The 10185-nt window shown below is 52.0% G+C and overlaps 1 protein-coding gene across 1 annotated transcript; it reads left to right on the forward strand.

Moving 5' to 3' along the window:
• The first annotated feature begins 1626 nt into the window (after positions 1 to 1626).
• Positions 1627 to 8090, forward strand: LOC121848901. Its single transcript, XM_042334440.1, has 3 exons — positions 1627 to 1669; positions 3428 to 7475; positions 7542 to 8090. The coding sequence occupies exons 1-3, from the start codon at positions 1627 to 1629 to the stop codon at positions 7927 to 7929; spliced, it is 4479 nt and encodes a 1492-aa protein (XP_042190374.1). The 3' UTR covers positions 7930 to 8090.
• The last annotated feature ends 2095 nt before the right edge of the window (positions 8091 to 10185 follow it).

Here is a 10185-nt window from a genome sequence, read left to right on the forward strand (position 1 = left end):
CACCGGCAACAAGGAAGGTAATGTCTCACTCGCCTTCACACCCCTTCATACCCCGGCACCTCCCTACCTCTCCCATCTGTTTACCCACTACCCGCTGCTTCAGCTCGAATGGCTCCATCTGACCCGCTGCACGTCCCTTGTGGCCTCGGCTCCATCGGTGGCCGCGGTTTCAGACACTACGCTCTAAAACTCTATGATTCTTTCCCCCAATCCCTCCGCCTCGCCCCTTCCTTCCCCATCTTCAGGTTGAGCCTGAAAACCTTCCTCTTTGACCGCGCCTTCGGCCACCCTCCCCACTCTCCACCCCTCCTGAGCCCACCCCCAGCTCGGTACCTGATCACTGACTGTCCAGCGCCTCCCGACTTGAAAGGCTCTGTGTAAATGTCGTGTGTTAATTTGATGAGGACTCAGTGCCGCTGCCGGTGGTGTAGAATTATCACCACATGGGGGCACCAAATGCCAGGCTTTCCCACCTGACCGCAGTGATGGCAGTGTCCGGCTGCTTTCATTCCAATGGACTCCTGCTGAGAAACATTTTTTTAACAAAAATAATGTATAACTTTTCCTCTATCTTCCAGTGGTTGTCTGTTATTCCTACACCAGCACCACCCCTACTCCGGCCTGCACAGCGATGCCCAGCGGGAGCATAGTGCCCGTCAAATCTCCCCGACCTGCCAGCCCAGCCTCCAATGTAGTGGTTCTGCCCAGTGGGAGCACCGTCTACGTCAAAAGTAAGTACTGTTTGTGTTGTTATTGCTGACAGCGTGAAAGCTGTGCTGTAGCCGGTGACCTCCTTGCCCTGGGCTCGGAATCGGGCTGTTAAGAGTGTGAGCCGTGCTGTGCAATTCAAGACCAAATCAGCCCCGCGCTCTCCCCATAGCCCTGATCAACCCCACTCCCCCGCTCTCTCCCCATAGCCCTGATCAACCCCACTCCCCCGCTCTCTCCCCATAGCCCTGATCAACCCCACTCCCCCGCTCTCTCCCCATAGCCCTGATCAACCCCACTCCCCCGCTCTCTCCCCATAGCCCTGATCAACCCCACTCCCCCGCTCTCTCCCCATAGCCCTGATCAACCCCACTCCCCCCCTCTCTCCCCATAGCTCTGCAAACTTGTCCTCCCGAAATAATTATCTACTTCTCTCTTAAAGATGATATTGAATCGGTTCCCACCGGCCTTTCAGGCAATGCATTCCAGATCCCAACAACTCGCTGTGTAACGACATTTCTCCTCCCCTCCCCTCTGTTTCTTTTAACAACTATTTTAAATTGGAGCCCTCGGGTTACCGACCCACCCGCCAGTGGGAATAGTTTCTCCTGTTCACCCTATCGAATCCCCTCATCATTTTGAAAACTTCTATAAAGTCTCCTCTTAACCTTCTCTGCTCCCAGGAGAATAATCCTGGCTTCTCTCGCCTCTCCTGATCACTGAAGCCCCTCATTCCTGGTACCATCCTGGTCAATCTCCTTTGCACCCTCTCCAATGCCTTGACATCCTTCCTAAAGTGTGGGGCCCAGAACTGAACACAGTCTCTCCCTGAGGCCCCACCAGTGTTTTATATAAAGGTTCATCATAACTTCCTGACTTGTGTATTCTATGCCCTATTTATAAAGCCTCGTGTCCCGGATGCTTTCTAACAGCTTTATCTGCCTGTCCGCCACCTTCAAAGGTTTACTATACGAACCCCAGGTCTCTCTGTCCCTTCACCCCCTTTAGGATTGTACCATCGGTTTATATTGTCTCTCCTCATTCTTCCTCACAAAATGCATCACTTTGCATTTCTCCCCATTAAACCTCATCTGCCCCGTGTCTGCCCATGTTACCAGTCTGTCTATGTCCTCCTGCCGTCTGTTACTATCCTCCTCACTGTTTACTACCTTTTCTCGCTTAGTATCAACTGCAAACTTGGGAATTGTCCTCCGTATACCCAAGTCCAGGTCATTTATATAGATCACAAACAGCAGTGGCCCCAATACCGACCCCGGGGGGACACCACTGCACTGCCCTCCAGTCAGAAAAACAGCCGTTCACCACCACTCTCTGCTTTCTGTTTCCCAGACAGTTCTGTAGGCAACCCATGTTGGCTATCCTTTATTAACCCATATTTTTCTAAGTGAAAATGTATATCGTCTCGGACTATAGTCTCCAGAAGTTTCCCCACTAGAGACGTTAGGCACTGGTCTGTAGATCCCGGGTTTATCCTTCTGCCCCTTTTTGTACAGGGAGTAACATTTGAACCCTCCAGTCCTCTGGCACCATCCCGGTGTCCAAGGAGGATTGAAAGATTGTGGCCAGAGCCTCTGCTATTCCCACCCTGACTTCCCTCAGTAACCCTCAGGATGTATCCTGTCCGGACCAGGTGACTTATTTACCTTGAGCACTGACAACCTTTTTAGTACCTCCTCTCAGTTTATTCTTATCTTATCCAATTTCTCTCCCCTCTCCTCCAATACTGTGGCATTGGCTGCATCCTCTTCTTTTGTGAAGACAGATGCAAAGTCCTCATTCAGTACGTCAGCCGAGCCCTCTGCCTCCACAGGAAGATTTCCTCTTTGATCCCTAATTGGACCCACCCTACCTTTGACTGACCTTTTATTCTTTATATGCTGATAAAATACCTTAGGGTTCCCTTTTATGTTACCCGCTGATCTTTTCTCATACAATCTCTTTGCCCATCTTATTTCCTTTTTCAGGTCTCCTCTGTACTTTCTATATTCTATTTGATTATCTTCTGTATTTTGGACCTGACAAATTCCTTAACAGAATTCCTTCACTCTGTTCCCTCCTCACTCTGCTGTGCTCTGTGCTCAAGTGATGCTCTCGCAATTCTCCCCTTTGTGTAGGACTCTGACACAACCACTTTCAAATTGTCAGCAAATAATTAACTAATCCCTAACATCTGGCCTGTGACTATCTACCAATTTGACTTCTTTACCTGTTTGCTTTAAAAGTTCTTCATTGCTCAAGAAACAATTTCTACTCTTTTGCTAAAAGGAAGTTCTCTCTTGCTCTCTTGTTCTCTTTTGTTCAAGAATTGGGAAGGACAAATTTGCAGGGCTATGGGGAGAGCGCGGGGGAGGATTGATTTGGAAGCTCTTTTCAAAGAGCAGCACAGACACGATGGGTCGAATGGCCTCCTTCTGTGCTGTATAATTCTATGATTCTATGAATTTCCATTCTCACCAAATTCCTTAAGAGAATTCTCATTTTGTTCCAACTCACTCTGTTCCCTCCTCACTCTGCTGGGCTTACTGATCGCTCAGTGGGAGAACATAATCATCATAATGCTACTAATAATAATCCTGCATTTGACGTGATGCTGTATCACCTCATTCCATCCCCTCGATTTTCTAAACTCCCCTTTAATAATTTATTTCCATACCGGTATTAAATTTGCGCCCTCCCTCTTACTGATCATGTTGACCAGCTGTTCTCTCTCCTGGTCCAGATGATGCTGATGTGTTAAGGGGCCTGCAGTGCATACAGGACGCCAACCAAGCCAACGGGGACAAAGGCGGCCATGAGAGCCCGGCAGAGAAGTGGGAGGAGTTGCTCCCTCAGGACACGTCTTTGAATCTAACCCCCGAAGAGAAAGGGAACAAAGAGTTTCTCAAAGTCTTGTTCGAAACAGTGCTGCTGCTGGGCAGGCAAAACGTGCCTCTGGGGGGGTGCAGCAGTGAGGACACAGCCAGCCCCTGCTGCGCCCCCAATAACATCCGCGCCTTGCTGGAGTTCAGGATGAATGCTGGTGACGAGATCCTCAGGAAACGGTTTGAGACCATGGCCGAGGACAAGGAGTATTGCCCCAAAAACCTGCAGAGAGACCTGTTGGCCATCTGTGAGATGTGCATCCGGGAGGAGGTGCTACGGGAGATGAGGGAAAACTTCTTCTCCATCGTGACGGACGAGGTGGTGGACATCTCGGGCCTGGACCACATGTCTCTCCACGTGCGCTTTGTGGACGACATGGACTGCCTGAGGGAAGAGTTCCTGGGGTTTATACAGTGTGAGCTCGAGGGGGAAGCCCTGGCTGACCGGCTGCAGGAGACCCTGACGGAGAAATGGGGGCTGAACATGGACAACTGCAGGGGCCAAGCGTACAATGGTTCGGGCTCCATGTCCTACAAGAAGCACGCGCTGGCCAGCAAGATCTTACAGCAGTATCCCAAGGCACTGTGTACGTCCTGCTCTTCCTACCCCCTGAACATCTGGATCGCCAAGTCCACCCCCATATTCAGTGTCACCATGGTGCTGAGCCTGATGGACAGTGTCCAGGCCTTCTTTAGCCTCTCCTCCCAGCTTCAGACAGCCCTAGAGGCCAGCATCGACGGGGCCTTCCAGGCCACAGCCGAGAGAGCCAAGGAGCTGAAGAGTGTGTGTCAGGGCAGCTGGACAGAGAGACACGACACCTTCGAGTTCCTGACTGATCTGTATGACGTGCTGGTGACCTGCCTGGACGGCGTGAGTTACAATATCTGTGGCAAGTGGAGTGCTTACATGGTGACACAGGCCAGCATGCTGTCCTCCACCATGAGGGACTTCGAGATGGTCATGTGTCTGGTGGTGATGAAGAACGTGCTGGCCTACACCAGGGCCTTTGGTAAGAACCTGCAGGGCCATGCCGCAGACACCTACTTTGCCTCGGGCACCCTGACAGCTGTGCTGCACTCACTGAACGAGATGAGGGAGAATCTGGATGTTTACCACGAGTTCTGGCTGGAGGAAGCCACACACCTGGCCCACAAGATGGCCATCGAGATGAAGGTTCCCAGACGCTGCCGCAGGCAGGTTACCGAGGGGTCGTCCGAGGAGTCGCCCGATCACTATTACAGGGAGGCCCTGACCACTCCGTTCCTGGACTACGTGATCGCGGAGGTCAAGGGCATGTTCTGTGAGGAGCAGCTGAAAGCCCTCAAGTGTCTGTCACTGGTGCCCTCTGTCATGGCCCAACTGAAGTACAACACCACAGTGGAAATCACAGCCAATCTTTACAAGGATGACCTCCCCAACCCAGACACACTCTCTGCCGAGCTTCACTGTTGGAGGATCAAGTGGAAGCACAGGAGCCGGGATGTGGAGCTGCCAAATACGGTATTTGACACTCTGCGGCATCCGGACATCAAGTTCTTCCCCAATGTTTACACGCTGCTGAAGATCGTGTGTAACCTGCCCATCATCAAGGTGGGCAGTGAGAGGAGCGAGGTGGGGCGCAGACGGCTGAAGGCCTACCTCAAGGCCACACCCGTGGAGGAGAGAGCCAGCAGCCTGGCCCTCATGCACATCAACTATGATGCCAAGCACGACTTTGACATGATGGTGGACACCTTCGCCAAGCTGTACCCGGAGAAGATGCAACTGCCTAATGTGCTGGACTTCCTGGAGGCCTGCGATCAGGACAGCGGGGAGATGGAGGTGGCCACGGGAAACGGGGAGCTGGAGGGCGGAGTCCAGCTGGGCGCCATTCAGAAGCCAATGGCAGTCACCAGTGCGGAGCTGCCCAGGGAGGTGGAGAGCATGGAGGGAGCGACTGGTCAAACGGCGGAGACTGAGGTGGAGGTGAGCCCACGTCCAGCAGGAGGCGCTGTGCGTTCTCCAGCTCCCACTTCAGTGTGTGTGGTGGAGGCGTCTGGTGAACAGGCGGAGAGCGAGGTGGAGGGTGACGAGGGGAGCGGCCTGGCTGTGTCTGAGCACTTGGGGAGCCAGGCAGAGGGACACAGTGTGGGGGTGTCCGGGGATGGGGGGCTGGAGGTCACCCAGCACCATCTGGCAGGAAGTGTGATCGAGCTACAGCACCACCTCGCGGGACAGATGGTGGAACTGCAGCATCACCCTGTGGGCACCGTCATTGAGTTACAGCTGCGGCCAACGGGCATCGTGGTGGAGTTACAGGATCACCAGGCCGGCAGCGTGGTCCATCTGCAGGAATGTCAGCCGGGGAGCGTGGTGCAACTGCAGGAATGTCAGCCGGGGAGCGTGGTGCAACTGCAGGAATGTCAGCCGGGGAGCGTGGTGCAACTGCAGGAATGTCAGCCGGGGAGCGTGGTGCAACTGCAGGAATGTCAGCCGGGGAGCATCGTTCAATTGCAGGAATGCCCAGCGGGCAGTGTGGTTCAGTTACAGCAATGCCCGGGAGGAAGCGTGGTTCAATTGCAGCAATGCCATGCGGGGAGTTTGGTCCAATTGCAGGAATGTCCTGCAGGGAGCATTGTACAATTGCAGGAATGTCCAGCAGGGAGTATGGTTCAATTGCAGGAATGCTCCTCAGGGAGCGTGGTTCAATTGCAGGAATGTCTGGCAAGGAGCATTGTACAAATGCAGGAATGTCCTGTGGGGCAAGTCGTAAAACTGCAGCCGCGGGAGGTCAGTGATAAATCAGATGCCCATGCTATAGGCGGCGCTGTTAACTCGGAGTCCTTTGTGGTAGAGGGTACCTTTATACCAGACATCACTGCAGGGGGGGACTGTGCGGAGGGGGAAACTGCTACGCCGGACACCTGTGTGATAGAGGGCACTGTTACACTGGACACACATGTGGAGGGGGGATCTGTTAATCCAGAAACTTGTGTGACGGGTGGCACAGTTACCCCGGACACTTGCGTGACAAATGGCACAGTTACCCCAGATGTCTGCCCAGCAGTGGATACTGTAAACCCAGACACTTATGTGGAGGGTGGCACGGTTACCCCGGACACTTGTGTGGAGGGTGGTATGGTTACCCCGGACACTTGTGTGGAGGGTGGTATGGTTACCCCGGACACTTGTGTGGAGGGTGGTATGGTTACCCCGGACACTTGTGTGGAGGGTGGTATGGTTACCCCGGACACTTGTGTGGAGGGTGGTATGGTTACCCCGGACACTTGTGTGGAGGGTGGTATGGTTACCCCGGACACTTGTGTGGAGGGTGGCACAGTTACCCCGGACACTTATGTGGAGGGTGGCACAGTTACCCCGGACACTTATGTGGAGGGTGGCACAGTTACCCTCGACACTTGTGTGGAGGGTGGTATGGTTACCCCGGACACTTATGTGGAGGGTGGCACAGTTACCCCGGACACTTGTGTGGAGGGTGGCACGGTTACCCCGGACACTTGTGTGGAGAGTGGCACAGTTATCCCAGACACTTGTGTGGAGGGTGGCACAGTTACCCCAGACACTTGTGTGGAGGGTGGCACAGTTACCCCAGACACTTGTGTGGAGGGTGGCACAGTTACCCCAGACACTTGTGTGACGGGTGGCACAGTTACCCCAGACACTTGTGTGACGGGTGGCACAGTTACCCCAGACACTTGTGTGGAGGGTGGCACAGTTATCCCAGACACTTGTGTGGAGGGTGGCACAGTTACCCCAGACACTTGTGTGGAGGGTGGCGCAGTTACCCTGGACACTTGTGTGCAAAGTGGCTCATTTACCCCGGACGCTTGTGTGGAGAGTGGCACAGTTACCCCGGACGCTTGTGTGGAGGGTGGCACAGTTACCCCGGACACTTGTGTGGAGGGTGGCACAGTTACCCCGGACGCTTGTGTGGAGGGTGGCACAGTTACCCCGGACATCTGCCTGGCAGAGGATACTATTAATCCAGACACTTGTGTGAGGGACAGAGATACCCTGGACACCTATTCCACTGAAGGCACTGTTACACTGGACCCTCAAGCAATAGAAGACTGCGTTAATCAGGAGACCCGTGTGACAGGGGACGCTGTTCAGCCGGACGCCTATCACTCTGAGGAAGCTATAGAGTGCGAGCAAAAGCCGGAGAACCTCCCTATAGAGGCAGACATCGAGGGCATGAGCTCCCAGGGTGTGGACAAACACACCACAGACACTTTGGGGGGTAACAGTCCGGCTGTGAACAGTACAGACGTGAACAATTCAGAAACGCCCGTTCCTGGTGTAAGTAATGTAAATAGTTCAGAAGTTGCAGTAAAGTAAAGCATTTTGTTGTCATACTTTCAGCTGTTGTTCATAATCTCATGCTCATTGTTTTAATCTTGTGGCCAACTCTTAAGGAGTCCTGTTCGTTCTTTCCCAAGATGGTTAATTCAGAGGGTAAGGAGATTAAAATGTTATGGTGGTTCCCTTTTTATAACCCATTCTGGACTCTAATCATTCCTCTTTATTTTGGTTTCCTCCTCTGTCTGATGTTGTCAACAGTAAAGCTCACACAAGTGGTTATCAGTTGGGAACACCACATTTAATATGACTTACACAAAGTAATGTGTTAAGTGAAACTTGCATCATATCGTCTATGACTGATGTAAAGTTATGTGTAAATTGGATTTTATATGACCAACAAATACACAAATACTGAACTGGAATGATCAATGTTCTTCTTGTTCTAGAGGTAATCATTTGAAGTCTGTGGCTTCAAATCACATTTGGAGGCAATCTTCCTGTTCATTTCAGGATTTATCTCGCAAAATTGGAGAATCTGGTACTTCTGATAGGTCATTGACACTAATTTGTGTTGGAGTCTTGTAGTGTAGTGGTTAGAGCACTCGCCTCACAAGCAGGAGGACCCAGGTTCAATTCCTGGGCACGGCAAAACTTTAGGCAAGTTTCCTTACTCCACAAGCCTCTGTTTACCTAGCAGTAAGTGGGAACCTGGTTGTTATTCGATTGGCGGATCGCTTTTCCAGGGGTAAAAATTCCATAAAAAAATGATTTAGTCACTCAATCCACGACTGTTTGTGGGACGCTGCTGTGCACAATTAGCTCCGCGTTTCCAACACAAAACACACAGTCCACTCACTTTACAGTGTATCCTGTGAAGCGTTTTAGAGCATCTCGAAGACATCTCAAATGTCTCACAGGGAGCACTGCATTGCGTGACTGCTTCAAGGCCAGTAAGTGCATGTGGTGACCATCCTCTTCCTTCTCCACCTTATTAGTTAATCCTCACCCCCTGCACGTGATCAGTTGATGCTTTCCCCCCACCTTGTGCGATGATATTACTGTTACTCCCAGGAAGGGAGGGAGAGTGTTAGGAAGTGAATATGGCATCTGTTTGAGGTAGTCAGCCAGCAGCTGGTAAGTTTGGTAGCGGTATTACGAGCTGTGCGAATGTTAACACAATATATTTAAGTGGATTTAATAGGAAATTGAACGGCACTTGGGCAGATGTACGACTTAGGTGGTTAAACGATTTATACAGATCAGACTTATGGAAGTTTTACAGTAATCGGAACGCACTTACTGTCGGTTGTGAAACAGCATTGTCTGTTACCAAACTCACTGCATTTACATGTTAAACTTTATTTCTGCTTGTTCATGCCTTCATCACCTCCAGGCTCGACTATGCAAACTCCCTGCTTGTCGGCTTTCCCAACTTCTCCCTCCACAGCTGCAGATAATCCAGAACTAACTCTGCAGCCTTGTCCTCTCCCGCACCAAACTCCGTGACCCCATCTCACCCATTCTCGCCCGACTCCATTGGCTCCCTATCCTTCAGAGGATCCGGTTCAAGATCCCGATCCTCACATACAAAGCCCTCCATGACCTCGCCCCACCCTACCTCTGCCACCTCCTAACCCCTTACCAACCCGCCCGCTCCTTCCGCTCAGCCGGCTCTGACTGCTCCATGACCCCCGACCCACCCGCCCCACCATTGGCGGGAGAGCCTTCAGCCACTCTGCCCCCAACCTCTGGAGTTCCATTCCCCAGTCACTCCGCCTCAACCCCTCCTTAGCCTCCTTCAAGTCCCGCCTCTTCGACCTTACCATCGGACACCCCCTTTCCCCTCCCCTCCCTTACCCCCCCCCAACCCCAGCTCGGGTCTGAAGTGCTGTCACTGTCCAGTGTCTTGGGACGTCCTCCCGACATGAAAGGCGGAATCTTGTTCCTATTTTGACCATAGGTTTATCTATAGTGACTGGGAAACAATGCCCTGGTGATTTATGCTTTGGCAGTCTGAGCTGGGGTGGGGGGAGCTGAGTACTGTAATTGTACGCATCAAGGTGAAAGGTGTCAGTAAAACGCATATAGACCCCATGTCAAGGTAACAGCCTCGATCTGGAACTGTGGGATGAGATAAGGAACGCGACTAGTAAGAGACCAACCATTGTAGTTGGAGATTTTATCCAAAATTGATTGGGATAATAATGTGCCTACTGGTAAGATAGGGAAGGGGTTTCAAGAGTTAAAGGAAGTCTGTTTTATGACTCTCTGTAAAAGAGCCGACAAGGGGAG

The sequence above is a fragment of the Callorhinchus milii genome, unplaced genomic scaffold (assembly GCF_018977255.1).
Source record: "Callorhinchus milii isolate IMCB2004 unplaced genomic scaffold, IMCB_Cmil_1.0 Scaffold4, whole genome shotgun sequence".
Taxonomy (NCBI): Eukaryota; Metazoa; Chordata; class Chondrichthyes; order Chimaeriformes; family Callorhinchidae; genus Callorhinchus; species Callorhinchus milii.

Excerpts from the sequence above, each read along its gene's own strand:
- LOC121848901 (XM_042334440.1), top strand. The coding sequence starts at position 1,627 with ATGCTTTCTAACAGCTTTATCTGCCTGTCCGCCACCTTCAAAG. Across the intron at positions 1,670-3,427 it reads CCTGTCCGCCACCTTCAAAG|CTGTTCTCTCTCCTGGTCCA; the intron begins GTTTACTATACG and ends CATGTTGACCAG. Across the intron at positions 7,476-7,541 it reads GTGGAGGGTGGCACAGTTAC|CCCGGACATCTGCCTGGCAG; the intron begins CCCGGACACTTG and ends TGGCACAGTTAC.